General features: G+C 41.7%; 2 protein-coding genes across 4 annotated transcripts in view; one reads left to right on the top strand and one right to left on the bottom strand.

Annotated features, from left to right (window-relative positions):
• The window catches only part of LOC106961067 (LIM domain-binding protein 1-A-like), a 22,318-nt gene extending 21,576 nt beyond the window's left edge, over positions 1–742 (bottom strand). The window contains exon 1 of one of the 2 annotated variants that reach the window (XM_015054566.1): positions 625–739. The gene's annotated coding sequence lies outside the window, so the exon portion shown is untranslated. Of the gene's footprint in view, positions 1–624 lie in introns of both variants that reach the window. The other variant, XM_015054564.1, reaches the window with a different exon arrangement.
• Positions 733–15,851, top strand: pprc1 (PPARG related coactivator 1). Of its 2 annotated transcripts, none has more exons than XM_015054562.1 (14): positions 733–1,045; positions 6,920–7,006; positions 7,114–7,257; positions 8,854–8,931; positions 9,022–10,993; positions 11,440–11,493; positions 12,315–12,375; positions 12,568–12,632; positions 12,801–13,506; positions 13,589–13,792; positions 13,874–13,952; positions 14,061–14,182; positions 14,438–14,589; positions 15,393–15,851. In XM_015054562.1, the coding sequence occupies exons 1-14, from the start codon at positions 758–760 to the stop codon at positions 15,491–15,493; spliced, it is 4,113 nt and encodes a 1,370-aa protein (XP_014910048.1). In that variant the 5' UTR covers positions 733–757; the 3' UTR covers positions 15,494–15,851. The 2 variants fall into 2 exon arrangements, with proteins under 2 accessions (XP_014910048.1, XP_014910049.1); XM_015054563.1 differs by lacking the exon at positions 733–1,045 and adding an exon at positions 4,886–5,128.
• Positions 15,852–16,994: the final 1,143 nt, after the last annotated feature.

Here is a 16,994-nt window from a genome sequence, read left to right on the forward strand (position 1 = left end):
TAAAAGATGAAGTGTGTGGGAAGTAATGGCAAAGGGGTATTATGATCCATTTCAAGAGATTTGAGTTGAGGACTAAACTGCCCTGTTAGACACACTCTTTCCAAGCTCTCTTCAAGGTGCAGAGATTGCTGCTCTGTCAACACGTCCACACATTGCTTGGAAAGCTTTCAGAGAAAATAATCAAGCCTGCCCCCCCTTTGCCCCCCCCCACCTCTTCCCTGCATTCGAATCCCTCTCGCCGCCGTGGGAACACGTAATAGCAGCAGCTCAATAACAATATGTGACACACAGCAAAGTGCTTGCACACAAGCTCACTGACTGAGGCACACATCTGTTGTTTTACAGCAAACACTTGTTTTTGTGCACCAACGGTCTACATTTTTTATTTTATTTTATTTTTTTTAATAAATCCCACCAAAATATCCAAAAACACTCCTGGTGGCTCTTGATATCTCTGCCACAGATGGTTTCTCCTCATGCTTTTTTTTTTCTTTTTTTTTTACATGTCCTACACCTCTTTGCTTTCTCCCTTTCTTTCTTTCTTTCTTTCTTTCTTTCTTACCTCCCACGCTCTCTCTTTCAGACACAAACATACTTAAAAATATCCGTCCTGCCAGTGCTTACCTTTGTCTTCCCCTCCCCTCCTCTTCTCCTCTCCCTCACTTGCTTGCTGAAAGTCCTCTCAGGTCACCAACGCAGCAGGTCCAGTCGAGAGAGACGGAGTGCTGTGATAAGCAGGTGCAGATAGCAAACACAAATGGAGAGACGCTGGTGGTGGTGGTGGTTGAGGAGGATCTGGCAGTGTGCAAATTGGATGATGAGAAGGAAAGGAAGAAGGAAAGGAAGAAAGAGGAGGCGGTGGATGTGTGTGTTGGTGAGGTGGAGGGGGCGCCAGGGGGAGGCTTTCAGCTGCACTGGTATGAATATGACGCAGAGGCAGCAGCCAGATCCACTTCTCCTCTCCTCTCATCTCCCTGTACCCAGCGAGAAAGACGACCGTGAGGTGGGAGGGGAGGCTTGTAACCATGACAACGGCAGAGCACCGGTAGGTAGGTAGCAGTTTGGGAGAGTGCTGGGGCACATCAGCGCTCCTCTTCCTGTCTTTCCATCTTCCTTTCTTTCTCTCTCTCTCTGTCTCACTCGCAGACAGACAAGCTCACATATGTACAGCAATGTGCGTAAGCAGGCATGAGAGACGCAGATTCATCGGGACGTGGCTGATAATCGGAGGGAAAAATGTCTGGGTTTGTTATGACGGCAGAAAGTTGGAGAGCACGCTGGAAGCAATTACAAATGTGCTGCACTTTAAATCCAAAACAGCAACAGCTGGTAATGAGAATAGTGGAGAAAATAGCGTGTTGTTAAAACAAACAACAACAACAAAAAAAAACAACCAATATGATTTTCACAGCATGATGAAACAGATCAACAGATTTACACAAACATTTAAAATGTTAATGGTGAATGTGGTTTATTTTTTTCCAAACAGGAAAGAAACAATTATCACTACTGCTGCTGCTAAAAACAATAAAAGAAACAGATTATGGTATTATATGTTAGGTGCCAAAAGTGCCACATTCCAAAAAAATAAAGAATATTTATAAAGTTGAAATTGGTAATATTTAATTACAGTGTATAATAAAATGCAGAAGATTTTTTTTTTTTTAACCTTAAATCGAACTAAACTTTTTCTGTTAGGATTACCAAAATTATTTCTATTTTCTAAATTCCAGAATAATCAGAGAAAGAATATTTTAAAAGCTTCTGGTATTTCTCTTGGTAAATTAGTTCACACACACAGTGATCAGTATTTCTATAAACTGTTGATGACGACAGATGATAATGTCATGGCTTAATAAGCATCCATGTTAGTTAACAACATTGCAGAACTCATGAATATTTAAAACGAAATTGAAAACACTGGCTCTTATTGTGACACCGCGAGACGATCAAAAAATATCAGGCAGATGTCAATCAATATACAAGCATGAGAAGATCTAACCGTCACAGTTTTGAGAAGGAGAGAACGATTGTGGGTTCCAGAGATGAGTGTGTTTCAATGTGAAATGTGCACATCAATCTCAGAACAAAAGCAAAAGACCTTGTGAAGCTGGCGATTGAAGCTGCTAAGAGTATTTCTATCCACAGCAAAATGAGTCCTGTACCAAGGTACTCTAAAAGCAAGATGAAAAAGCAGATTTGCCATTTGCAAATGCACTCAGTGAAAAAGCTCTTAACTTTGAATACATGTTCCGTGGTTTTATGGAACTAAAATTGAAATATTTAGCCATTACGCACTGCATTACATTTGCAGGGGAAGAGTGGGGGGGAAGATGTTTCATAGTCTGCATCGTGTTGTGTGGATGCATGAGTAACCAATGTACTTCAGCATTTTATGTGGAAATGCTGGATCAACGTCTCAAGGAATCAGCCAGGGAAAGAAAGCTTTGGTGCTAATGGGTCTAACGCTAGATGATAACCATACAGCTAAATTAGCTACAAAGTGGTGTAGGGGCAGCAATATAAATGTTTTGGACTGGGCTTCACAAAGCCCTGACCTCAGTCTAACGGAAAATGTGTGGATGGAACTGAAATATGTATGAGCAAGGCGACCCGCAAACCTGGAGAAATGGGCTGAAAATCCAGCAAGCCCGTATGAAAATCATGTGGAAGGCCATACAGCCATTTTAAACATGTGGTTTAAAATGTATTTCTAATTAACACTAAAATGCATGTAAATCTCCAAACTCAAACACTAAATTAATTGTTTGATCTGATTTAATCTCAGACTGAGAGGATACAGTTTCAGTGTGCATAAGATCAAGATTAAACTTTACATGTGATGCATCTAAGAGAAAATTGTGACACACACATTCATAAAATAAAAACATCAATATTTGTATAAATGCACCATTAATGCATTCCTTAAAAACACAATAAGATTAGAAAATATTTCAATCAATAATCAAAAGTTTGATTTATTATATTTAATGTTTTATGTATAAGTTACATTATAACTTCTGTGCTGCCATATGTCATGAAACATTTTAAGCTGTTGTAATGGTTGTGCAGTCAGACACTAGCATTTAATTGGTTAGCCTGCGCAGCAATTTAACTGCAGACCAATTATCTTGCCCATAACAGCATTATCCCTACTGACTGACTTTGGCAGGTAATCTCGACAAATAAAATGAATTCACAACACTCTGCAAAAAGAAACTATGGAATAATTGCATAAATAGTGAAATGATTATGCAGCATCTGCATTCTACATATAAATGTAACATTTTATCAGGACTTTTTTTTGTACTCAGTTGTTTAATCATGTTTTAAACAATGATTAAACATTGTTTAATTATTGTTTAATCATTGCTTAATCATAGATGAGAACGCTATTGGAGAATGTGGAAAGACTTCTTAAATACTGCAAGTGGCCGTTGACTAGGAGTTGTTTCCACCCAGCAGAGATTCTGACGAATGGAGATCACACTGATAGACAAAGTGGTAAACCGCGCTGAGACCACACAGCTTGAGCACGTGGGCTAGAAGCTGCTGTGTGGCTTGGTTCGCCTGTAATCCATTTTTACCTATGAGACTTAGGGATTTGCCAATAGCTTCTCTAAAACTTGCAGTACAAGTCATAATGAGAAATTAATCTACTCCCCTCCCCACTTTTGTACTTTACGCTGTTTAATCTCTTCATCTCATCACTGGCTGTTTTCTCATTGCACTTTTCATTTTTATGCTAATTGTTCTTGATGTCTTGTACTGTAGAAACAGGCACATTTAAGAGCAAACTTAGTCATACTGCTGGAAGGGTTGGGCCAAAAGTAACATTTTAACTTAACCAACATGTTTTGACAAGAAGTAATATTAACAGTCTTGATTTAAAAAGGTTTGATGAGAGATAGAAAGATTAGGGTGATGGCAAGAGGCCTTCCAAACTCAAAGACTTCAGCTAAGAGAAATCCTTAAAACACCAGAGGAGACTTGCAAAAAGCTGCTTAGCAAATGTAAAATGAGTATCATTAGCTATGATGGTAATTAATTATTGACTGGTTATTGAGAAAGTTATTATTAACTTTCAACATAACAGTTGTTATTGTATTCAATTGTATCATTACAACGATCTTCCCCAAAACTGATTTTTCTTTACATCGGTTTATCATCTGAGAGACGCCTCTCTCATTATCAGAATCAAACTTGTTGTTGAACGAAAATATTTTCAACCTAAATCTCCCAGAACAATGAACATTTAGGGGCCTATGGGTGAGTACTGCCCTCCAAAGGATTTTGTCTTTAATGTACAGTTTTGAATTCAGGTTTGAATGGGGCAGAAAGTGAATCACTGCTATTTTCAATGAAAGCCAAGTATGAATGTAACACTAATCTTGAGAGTAAATTATTTATCTCTGATTTCATGTAAACTCCATCAGAATGTGCACAACGTTCTAAGGAAAACCACAATCTCATAGTGTTATTATTTTAAAGTAAAACCACAGTGTAAAAAATTATCTCATAATTATGACATAATTTCTACATTTGTATTATATCTTGTATTATTTTTCCCTTCTGTTGAATTCCCTAAAAGTGCTTTTTTTTCCTTTTCCACCGCTCTGTCAACCCTGTTCTGTGTTCTGTCAAATCTTAATTTGAGATTTTTTTTTTTTTTCCAAATTGATATCTTCTTTTTTTATTATTATTCCTGCTTGATGTTTGGTAAGCTCAATAGCATTTTTGTTTTGCATAATTCTCCGTTTCCCAGCGGGTAGTCATAATAAACTATAGAAAAAAAATATATTTTAGTATTTAGTAAAATGTTTGTTGCTTAGGAAGCCGTACAATCAGGTTTGTAGGCGAACAAGGAAAGAGAACTACAAACAAACGGAAAACGTCGTCACGCGACATTTGACCCTCGGCGTCATTCTGCGTCATTTTGCCGGGATTGCTGAACCACGTGTTTCCTACCGGCTTGCAGTTTGTTCCTCCTCTGATTCACTAGTTTTTCATTCTCAAACGAGTCCCCGGCAGGGAGTGGGCATGCAAGATGGCGGCGCGGTGGGGAACAGGCGAGGAGGCTTTATTAGCGTGCAATTTGGATTTATTCCCATTGGAAACACTAGACGAGGTGAGGAACAACTTGTACTCGTTTTTTTCCCAGCGGCTGATATCTGTAGTTGGAGTTTTCTGTGTCTTTGTAGAGCGTTGGCTGTACAAGCTGGCGTGGGAAAGTGACACGTGGATGAATGAGTAGTATTACTACATCAAACAATATTTTTTTACGTCTTTTTTTTAATAACAGAGCGATACCAGTGCGTTGTATTTTTCTTCTTGCAGAATTAGACCAGAATGAACGCTTTGCTGTTCTGATTTCTTTCTGAACGAGAAAGCGTTACTGGGCTACTCTGCTAGTGATAGCCGGGTTATAACTCGTAATAATAATAACAACATCTAAATAAGACATAGTGACAGCTGTGTGATATTATTAAATGCTCGCTTTGGATGACAACACGTGGTTTAGCTGCTGTCAGATGTTTATTATGAAGCTTATTGAATGCATTTTCTCCCCGTGTCCAAGCTAACGCTCACGTGGTGGTGATGATAAAAGAAAGGCAGTCCAGCTCAGTTCACATTTTTATCACACTGTAAGCTTTAAAGTGGTTCTAAGTTGAATTTGTTTACTCTATCCAATTACTACCCTGAGTGATTTAGATAGCAGCGCATTGCAGCAATGTGGCATAAGTCTGCTTACTGCAATGTGGAATAAGTCCGTTTACTTTATGACTGTAACCAGTACAGTCACAAATGGTTACCAGCACTGGGTCCTGCAGTAGCCATACCGGTTTTCATTCAAACATACTTGTGGACTTACAGCCACATGTTTATTCACACATGCGCAGGAGGGAGGGCTATCTTTGCCTTCTGTTCTCCACGCATATTGTCTTACAGTGTAAATTAAGCGTAGTAACACCTTGTGGAGTAACTCTTCTATGAATAAGGGGTCATAATTACACACTTTGCTTTGCAGATTTAAAAGGATAATAATGCAGAGATGGAGGGCCCTGCTATGGTTTGTTGTAGTGCAACACGTGGGTAGTGCAGCCTTCCTGTGGACGGAAAGTGGGAAGGCTCAAATATGTCTGCGCTGTAGATGGAAACACGTGGGTCAATCAGTGGATTAAAAAAAAAAGGTGTTTTATGTGTGTGTGTGTGTGTAGGTTTTTTTCTTTCATATATGCCAAAGTGCATTTTAAGGTGTAGTAATTAACTTGCAATGGAGAAATAAAATGACACTGATACCTGTTTAAGACAATTTACTAAGCCATGCAATTAAAGGAATGTGATAAGTCTTGTAACATTTTTATTTGAGATTGTCCTGCAGCAAGTAGTTCTGTTTTAAAACAAAATGTAATTGCTTTTTATTTAAATCAGAAAAAGCACAAAAAATAAATAAATAAATATCCTGGTTAAGACAAAACACTTTTTGCTAGTTCGCCGTTAGCAAAGTATTAGGTGCAAAAAGCTGATTTTAGCTGGTTTATTAGCTGGGATAGAGTCTGCAGTTGGCAGCTTAAAACCAGACTCTTGGGTGGGGCTCCTTTGGTTTAGCAGCTCCACTGTTCAATGTTTTCACCGCACCTGAATTTGTCTGTCCTGGTAAAAACGTAACAGTCTTTTTTTTTTTCCAGCCCACTCACCTGCAGTGTGCAGCAACAGGTAAGGGGAGAGAAAACTCCCCTTCTATGCTAATCACTGGGGGACTTTTTCTGGTATCTCATTAAAGGCTCTTTAAATCTCAAAAACGAATACGGTCGCTACAGATGACTTGATGTATATTTATAAGCTGATGACATGATTTGCCATTTCTTTGTTTGCAACCATAAAAACTGGAGCGTTTTGTCCTCTTGTCTCTGTCCAGCCTGCAGGGCTCAGCTCTGAGGAAAGCCTCCAAAGCTACATCGACCCCTCCATCCTTTCCATCTTCGAGGATGTGCCAACGTTAGAGGCAAGACAGATCTTTACCTTTGCATCTTAAAAAAAAAAAGAAAAAAAAACGTTTGAGGCTTTTATTTTTAAAGCTCTGAATAAATAGACTGAACAACTTTAACCCAGGCTAAAGGTTTCGATGAAGACAGCGAGGCCACGCTGCTGACAGCTTTGACGGAGATACTTGACAACGTAGACGATGAGAACCTGTCGCCGTTCGACACGCTGCCTGACTCAGACATGCTGTCCAAGGGCCGGGAGCACTCTCCGGTGAGTGCATCTTGTTCAAACTCTTTGAAAATCACTTTTGTCTTTGAACATAAAACACGGAGTAAAAGGGGAAATTGGAATTGTACATACATACCTCTCTCTCTCTCTCTAGAGGTAGAATATGGTCATGCAGCCTGAAACATGTATAGAGTATAATATCCCTAAATCTTCTGTTTTGTCCTGGTTGACAGTTGAGTGTGTTTCCACTCTGAGGTACAGCTAATATTTATTGCAACTAAGAGATGGGGGAAGAAAAGTCTTCCATCACTTGAGAATTCATTTCCAGCTGTACAACAGGAATGCTTGGCATTGGATGCAAACACAGCGTTCAAACTAGTTCAGTACTTCGGCTTTATTGGTCTGCAGAGAGGAATCGCTGCCCAAAGCAAACAATCCAGTGTGAGATGTATATAAAAAAACAAAACCCCAATAAAATCAGACTAATTGTTTCATAGTAGCTGCAGTTTAGAATCTAAGTAAAGTCACTCTAGATTATTGGAAATGTGTTACTGTAACACATCAGTCATGAAAATAAAAAGCAGTAATTTTCAGCACAAAAACTAAACCCACTGACTTTGTCTCATAGATTTCACATAATGACTTATGTAATTTAAATCAGAACTCCAAGAAAACATGTGGAAAACTGTAATAATCAAAGGTGCTTTGTCCATGCAGACCTTTGTGTGAACATGATTAGAAGTAAGAGGAGACGGCTCTGGTCAGGATTACAGCCTAGTCTTCTCCAAACATAACTTGCATATTTCATGTTGGTTACACTCTGCAGCAGAACTGCAATCCCTCCAAAGTTGGAAGAGGTCTGCCTTATTAACAGATTTGTTATACTTGCAGCTTGCGAGACGTAACAAAATATGCATTATATGAAACATAAGCGTTTAACGATGGTTGTTTTCTATCCATTAAAAGATTTGCTAGAGCAGAGGTGCCCAAACTGTGGGGCGTGCCCCCTAGGCGGGGCAGCGTGCCATTGCAGGGGGGGCGCGGGAAGCCGTCTGGATGTTCAACCAGACAGCCATTTGTAATCCATTGGGGGGGGGGCCAGAAATTGTTTGGAAACCATTGGGGGGGGCCCAGGAGAAAAAGTTTGGGAACCACTGTGCTAGAGTGAGAACCCGTCCAGTACTTACTGCTGAAACTGGAAGTTTATGTTGCTCATTTAATAATACTTCCATTCTTGACTGATTTGTTTCATTATCATTGATCATAACCATTGTAAAACAAGGATATTAAATGTGGGCGGTGGGGTTTAAATGTTTTCAAGTAAAAAATACCAAATACTCCTGTTGTAAAAATTAAAGTTAACTGAAACATAAACTTTGAAGGAGTCTAAACTGGGAGATGAAATGAACAAAAATAAGCGTTATTTTTGACCAGCCTCACACAACAAACCTCAATCCGTGTTTCAGAGTAGACATATGGTGGAGTTCCCTCCCTGTTGATTTAATTTGATTCTACTTCCTGCTGTAAAAAAAAAAAAAAAAATTAACCCAGCCAACTGCCATGTTTCCTGGAAATGTTCTAGTAGCGGGAGCATACCTTCTGAGTCCAAACGTTAATATCATTATGCTCTGTCTCCAGCTCAGGAGAATGCTGTGCCTGTCTCGTTCACCTCAGAAAGACTCGTTCGGTAGCACCAGGCCGTTATCAGGAGGAAAGGTAAACTATTCACTCATAAAAACCCTTTACAAAATACTCCAGAAGACGGATGGAGAGATTTGACTGGATGTTTTCCCTCTTGGTGCCCAGAACCTGTCCAGGATGCAAGAGATCTGTGTCCAGAGGAGTGATGGGGAGGAAGAGGAGGACGGCTCCTTCACTCAGAGCCCAGACAGGCTAGAGTCTTCTCCAGACCCTCCAGGTTGGGAAGGCCTGCCATTGCCGCTCCCTATCCTCTTGGAGCAGGAGGGTCAAGAAGGTCTCTCGGTTAGCCTGGCAGATTTGGTCCGACACATGCACCCATACTGCATGGCCATATCTGTGGAGAATGAAGAGGGAGAGCAGATGCTGCCTGAAGGGGGAATAGTGCTTGAGGTTGTGGACCAGAGTGAAAACGGAGAACCTATCTTTGCCATCCCGAACATGGATCTGTCTTATCCTCTTCATCAGCCGCTCCCAGAAAACGAGATCAAACCAGAAGCAGCAGAAGACGAGCTGGCCGACAGTTCAGAGCATATAGTAGTCGACGATGAAGATGACGTCCCTGTTAGGAAAACCTTTGAAATCGCTCCTGCTGATACGCCAGTGGCACGTTTAGAAGTGAGCAATAAAGTCAAGAGGAAAAAGGAGAGAAAAACAACAAGCCCAGCAAGAAGGAAAAAGAAATGTAATGAGAAGCAGCAGTCTGAACTAGTAGAAGGAAGGGTCCTCAGGAGCGGCACAGTCAGAAGGGTGGTAATGGATCCCCCCAAAACGCCTCAGACAGGCTCCGGTAAAGAAAAAGTACAGAAAAGCCAAAAGGTTCCCTCTGCCTCTTCTACACCTGAGCCGCTTCTAAAACCTGAAGGAATAAAACAAATCAAAACGGAGAAGGAAAACACCACTGTAGCTCAGGCTCCTGAAACCAATGAGAAACTCGTCTCACCTCTGCTGCCCGAATGGAGCGCAACCCTGACACCCGAGGAAAGTCGGCTGACGTGTTCAGCTGCAGCTGTGAGCTCCCAGCAGCCCAGCAAAACACCGAAACAGTCAGCCACTACCCCAGAAGAAAAAGAAAGCTCGTCATCTGCTTCCTCCGTTTCCCTCCCTCTGGTATCTTCAGAGGCCCCTGCAGCTGCTGCAGTTCCCGAGATCTCCCCGCCTGCCAGCATTACCCCCGCAGTCCCAGAGGCCAAACCCAAGCCGCTCAGCCTGGAGGAGTACAGGCGACTCCGGCAGCAAAAAAAGCCAGCTCCGGTGGAGAAACAAGACAAGAGCGTCACCAGGTGGCCCAGCCTTCCAGAGCTCCCCAAAGAGCTACCCCCTTTGCCCCACCTTCCTGACCCCAACCCCAGGGATCCCAGACGTGCAAACCCCGTAGCAGCAAGGAAAGAAGTGGAGGAGGCCAAACCTGCCTGGCGGCCGAAGGGACCCTGTGCACCCCCCACCCCAGAGGCTCTGCTGCAGCCGCCAGCTTACATGATTTCTTCATCCACCAAAGCCTCACCCGCTGTTCCTGTTTCTAAGCCCCAGCAAACGCAGGAGCCTTCCAAACTGCTCCAAAATCCCCAAACTGTTCCCCCTGATTCAGCGAAAACTCCAGCTGCACATCCAGATGCAGCTGCCAAGCCTACAGAACCTCATGTGCCTCAGAGCTTTGCTCCTCCTGGTTCTTTAAAGCCTGTAGTCCAAGTTGTGTCTTCAGCAGAAGGGAGGCATTCCCCTTCTGCTTCAGGAAGAAAAGGTGAAACCGAGTCCATAAATCCAAAGTCTGTACAGGACACTAAAGTCTGCCCAGAAACCACTACAGATGTACACAAACCCAGAGATGCGTCCCAGGATATGCCTGGGATCGCCGTTTCTACCTCATCAGGTGGCCCACTCGCATCCGACAGAAAGTCGCCCAAACCCGCAACCAAAGAACCAAGTGTCCAACCCCGTGCTGCCGTCTCTGTGAATCCCCATCATCACAAAAACCATTCTGCTCTGGTTGAATCTAAACAAGAATCTACTACAGCCATGAAACCACAAAGAGCCAAGAGCAACACGCAAGAGCTGATCGAATCATTCACTAGTGAAATAGGTGAGTTTGGATGCTTCACAGAGAATATTCCAGAATGTTTTATTAGCGATGCACCAATAAACATTTTAACTATTTGACTTGCCAACAGTAAAATTGGGATCAAACAGCTTTAAAAATATGTTTTCTCTATTCTTCCTGCTATTGATTATTTATATTAAGATCAGAGGGGAAAATTTATTAACATTTTAAACATGTTGAAACTGTGTTTCATTAGCGATTAGCACAGCTAGCAATACAAAATAATCAATATGAGATTCCTACAACGGATAACTCCAGAGTATCTGCACATCCTTAAAAAAAGTTTCAATTCATGCTTCTTGGTGCATCGGTAGGCTTCTCTTTTCTCTAGTAAAACTGTGAGCCATGCATGCATGTCTGAAAGTTCAGTCAATGTTGCTCTGGTACACACACTGTACTTATGAGTGTAACGTTTGTGTCTTTTAAAGGTATTGAAGCTGCTGATCTGACGAGCTTACTAGAGCAGTTTGAGGAGACTCAAGGTAACCGCTCTTGATTTGCTACCATCTGCGCCCGCTCTTTCTTTTTTCCACCTTTTACAGTTCTACTTCCCATGCATTAAATCTTCGTTGAGGTTGTGATGTTCAGTACCGCAGTGGGTCACGCAGCTCTACTTTAGTATCAAGCTAAAAGCAGCCAGAGGATCATTTTTCATCGTTTCGTAATGGTGACGGTTAAACGGCTCACAACGCTGCAGCGCTACGTTCGGTTGGCAGGAGTTGAACACGTAAAGGAGTCATTTCACGTCAGATGGGAGTTTAGTTATGTTTTGACCAACAGAAGACAGTCAGACACGTGACAGGGTTTAGCTTTACATGACGATTTGTATGTAAGAGAGATTGGTTCTGCAGGGGGCTCCTGTGTTCTCTGCTGCTGGAATTCTGCCTTGTCTGCAGATCCATTTAACCGTCACCCTGCTGTCTTTGTGTGGGCTGATGCACAAGAGGCAGCAGATTAGAAACAACTGGTTGGGCTACGCAGTGTGTGCAGCAAGTCCGGTCAGAGCTAGGCAGTTCCGGTATGAGGTTCCCACGGTGTCGACGTAGCTTCCTATACCAACACAGATGATGCAACATTTCAGCGGTCTTTACATCACAACTTTTAAAATCCTTAGTATTTTAAGCCTTAATAATGGTTGCCAAGACATTTCTAGTCAGCACTAGTTAAATAATGAATTCTGAAATAATCTAAATCCATTTTACACCGTTTCAACTGCATGATCTTGCTGTCTCTTTCTGGCATTTGCTTTTCCAATAATGTCCGTCTGCTGACACATTCGTATTCCTGTTCCCTATTCTTTTAGCAAAAGAGGAGAAATGTGTGCCGGAGGTCTCTGGTAGAGCAGCAGCTGTAGGAAACTCGAGGTGAGTTACCCTACAGCCCTTTATGCTGCTCTGGATTACTGACTTGGTTCTAGTGTGTGGAGGTGACCTAAATTCACCTTTTGCCAAGACCTACCGCAAAAACTCCCATTTGCCGGTCCTCATGTCTAAATTAGGCCTGAAGACCACCAGAGCACTGCTAACCGAAGTGCTAACACACCGTTTGCTTTGCAGAGCTGCATCGATTCCAGAGAAAGCTGATCAGTGTGAAAGAACTAATGACCTCTCCAAGGCTGCAGGTAATTTAGTCAAAACACAATTAAGTCTTTGTTCAGCTTTTGCTTTAAATGAAAGTATAGCTTCACTTCGATTCGTTCCTTTCAGATTTAATACCCGAGCTAAAGCAGCCAAAGCACTGAGCTTATTGGCAAACATCGGGTGCTCACCATTTCTATTTTTCTCTTCAGCTCTGGCTCCCAAGACCGCTTCTCCCAACCAGATGTGGAAACCTCTGGCCCCTGTGGCTCTGCTGGGAAAGCCCAATAACCCTGAAGCTCCCAAGTCCACCCCCTCCAAGGTGATCCAGATAGAAGCCCAGCCTCTGCCCCCGGTTAGGGTCCGTAGTAAAGCCACTCCCGCTGCTGCCCCCGTGGCCCCGGATGTGGCGTGCATGGATCATGACTATTGCCTCTCCAACAAAAGTGTTTCACCTGGCGAGTCAGGCAAGCGCTGGAACATTAAACAACAATCTGTCTTCACCATTAAGCCCCTCAGGCAATACCAGTCAAGCCCACTGCCAACACTTCCACCAGTATTGGCAGCATCTCCACAGGAAGCCACAAATTCTGTGATTTCACCCAGAACTCAAGATTGTCCACCAACCGTTCAAGCCCAGAAGAACAGAGACACGTCGGAGCAATGCTCCGTCACGGAGACTTCGGATTTTCCTCCATCCCAACAGGAGCGTGTCACAAGCCCCAGAAGGGGGCCATCAGGGAGGTCCTACCGCCTATACGTTGCTTCTCGGACCCCCAGTCCCAGCTGTAGTCCCAAAGAAAGAACTCGTGGGAGGTCAAGAAAAAGATTTTACCGCTCCCCCAGCCCGACTTCCAGCTGCTCAGATGCCTACACCTCCAGATCCCGGTCTAGGTCCAAATCTCCAGCAAAGAAAAGGTTTGTTTCTTGGGTTTGTTGATCCATCGTTAACAAGTTCTTTCAATTTTTCTTACACCGTTTCTTACTTTTCGTTCTGTAGGTATCGACACCGCAACTCAGACAGCAGTCTAAGCTCCTCATCCCGATCCTCCTCTCGCTCTTCTCCCTCTTTGTCTCGGTCCCCTCCGCGGAGGAGGAGGTACTCGTATTCCTCCTCTCGCTCTGGGTCCTGGAGCCTCTCCACGTCACGATCCCCTTCCCCTCAAAGACAAGCTCAGTGGAGTAGAAGCAGGGGGTTGCACAGGTACTTGAGTCTTGCTTTTCTGTAGACATGTAACTTTTTCAATGCTGCAGTTACTTTAAAATAACTTATCTTCTCTTTCAGCCCCTCATACAGGTCTAGATACTGTACTGGCACGAAGACAAATGTGGAAGAGACAAAGAGGCGAAAGGAGAAAGCCATTGTAAGTTCAGAGTAAAATGACAGATTTTATGTCGAAATTAAAATATTTAACTTGTTTCTAATCTAATTGGATCTGCTTTTATTTATGTTTTTTTTTTTTTTTCCCCAGGAGGAGAGGCGGGTTGTTTATGTCGGCAAAATTCGGGGAAGCATGACCCAAAGAGAGCTCAGGGAGCGCTTCTCTTTATTTGGAGAAATTGAGGAATGTACCCTGCACTTTAGAGAACACGGGTGAGTAAATCCGTTTAATATTAATCGATCGCACTGTCTTTGAACCTGGTGGGTCTTGCTTGTGACCTCTTTGGCCAAGCTACAGTGCAACAGCAAATCCAAGCTTGTTCATAACTGGGGCCTCCTGGCAACATTCCCAGGCCGCCTTTTTAAAAGCAAGCTACATTCAGCGACGGAGGTCTTCTACTACTTTATGTGGACACTTTTGTGTTAAAACTGAAAAATAAATTGCTGAAATGTTGTCATCTCTCCCAGGGATAACTATGGGTTTGTAACTTACTACAACACCAAGGATGCGTTTACAGCCATTGAAAATGGCAGTAAGCTGCGTAAACCTGATGAGCTCCCCTTTGACCTCTGTTTTGGTGGAAGGAGACAGTTCTGTCAGTCCAACTACGCTGATTTAGGTGAGCATGCCAGAGGTTCTGCTGTCCCCCCCCCACACATGATTTCAGTGGTGTTATGAAATATTTCTATCATGGGTGGCAGAATATTTAACATGGTTTGTATAGTTTAGTGTTAATGCCGCTGTCGCCTCTCAATAAATTAGTATTAGTAAAATGGAACACTCTGGCCACTTTCTTTATCCCTCATTGGCCCTGATTTCTCTTCTTACATCATCTCTGGTTCAACATTGGCTGAAGATGAACAGTGTGACAGTCGTAGCTTATATCCTGGACATGTTTGTGTCTGGTGGGTCTTTGAGCAGTGACTTCAGGTGCAGTTAAAACCTTGTGAGTCTCATTTAAACTCTTGAAGAATTTTTATTTTCTCTCACACCTTTTCCTTCCATTAATTGCTTGAATACAGACCAGTGAACAGGCAACTTCTTCAGCAAGAACCTTTTGTGACTTGAGCTGCACCTAAATAATGACCCGATTTTCTGAGGAACTTAATTTTGGGTTTAGTTTAGCTGCAAGCTATAATCCTCTGAAGGAACAGTAAATAGACACTTATAGCTCAGCTACCTGCGTTACGAATCTGTAGGAGTTTCACTTTTTGAAATAAGTAATTAATTTATTGAGATGCTCCTGTGAATCATTCAACTCAAAATTGAACATTGAGCTTTAAAAAACCCCAGAATAATTTAGATTTAAAACACTTGAGCTTATGCTGTAAATTCTCAGCTTGTGCTGTTATTTTTAGAATAATACAGATTTCAAATTTTAATGTTGCTGTCTTTGTGATATATTTCCCTTTTTCTTTTTAGATTCAAGCAGAGAGTATGACCCATTTCCTACAAAAGGCAAATATCATGCACTAGACTTCGACACTTTACTGAAGCAGGCTCAGCAGAATCTGAAGAGGTAACAGGAGGTCTACACCAGGAAACTGCTGACATTTACCTCAGTCGACTGATGTATCTGCACCTGCAACACTGTTTTCACATTTTGGTTGCTGAATCATGATTATTTTTGTGTTCGTTTCTCCAAGCTAACACCTTCTATTGAAGTGAAAATTTATAATGAAACTTTAAAAGAAGTTTAAAAAAAATGGAATAAATGGGAAAAAAGTGTTTCTTTTTATTTAAATGTACAATTGAAATTAAATTGTATGGAGGGAATACTTTTAAAAGTAAAAAAAGGAGTTGAGCTTCCTTGTTTTTGGCACAGTATGTAATGCATTTAAATGTACTACACGCTTGAATAAAAAAAAAAGCCAAACTAAAGTTATGGTGTCAGGTTTTTGATTTTTACATTAGTTGCTGTTGTTTTGAGTTAACCACTGATTTAAAAAAAAAAAACAAAAACAATCTGGACACATTCCCGGATTACAATCCAATCTCCAACCTTTCATTCATCACCAAAGTTATTGAAAAAGCTGTTTTCAACAATTAAACAGCTTCTTGATGTCTTTCAATTTGGTTTCCATGCTCACCTCAGTGTTCAACACTGTGTCTATCCACAGTCTGTATCTACATAGATACAGACGTTGGAAGAACCACAGTGCTGGTTCTGTAGGACCTTAGCGCAGCATTCAACATTATTGAGAGCTGGCTTGAACTCTAGTACAGTACTGAATTGGTTTGAGTCCTACCTGATGAACAGGAACTTTTACGTGTCAATAGGTAACTTTTCATTGGAGTGGACAGAAGTGACGAGCAGATGCCAGAGTTTAATCGTGGGCCCCCTCTTATTTAATATTTACATGATCCTGTTGCCTCAGATTATAAAGAAAAAAGATTAGTTACAACTATGCAGATGATGCACAGCTCTGCATTATGACTATGAACCCATTCAAACACAGAGCAAGTGCACAGAATAAATCAATGTGTGGATGTGCCACAATTTTATTCAACTGAACAGAAACAAAACCAAAGCTATTTTTGGACCTAAAGAGACATGATAAAGAGTCAGCATGCACCTTCTGCTATTATAAGTGGAAACCACTCATCATGCCTGAAATCTGTGTTTAGTGATGGACCCAGATCTGAACCTTCAGAAACACACAACATTGGCCTTCTATTACCTGAAGTACATTTGCAGGATTAAAAAACAAATATCCCAGAAACTTAGAGAAACTTATTCAAGTGTTTGAGCACATCTCCCCAGTTCTAAAGTCCTTAACAATGGCTGCTGGTAGTTCAGAATATAGACTTTAAAATACTTGTGTTAGTTTTTAAATTGCTGAAAGACATAGCATCAGAATACATTAGAGATCTGTTATCATATAAACCTTATAGACCACTCAGTTCTATTGGTTCAAGTCTACTCTGCAACCCCAGAATCAGAAACAAATATGGAGGAAACTGCATTGAGTTTTTACGTTCCACTATTTTGGAATAAACTTCCAGGAAACTGCAAACATGCTA

The sequence above is a fragment of the Poecilia latipinna genome, unplaced genomic scaffold (genome assembly GCF_001443285.1).
Source record: "Poecilia latipinna isolate Pla-1442-1.1 unplaced genomic scaffold, P_latipinna-1.0 Scaffold1261, whole genome shotgun sequence".
Lineage (NCBI taxonomy): Eukaryota > Metazoa > Chordata > Actinopteri > Cyprinodontiformes > Poeciliidae > Poecilia > Poecilia latipinna.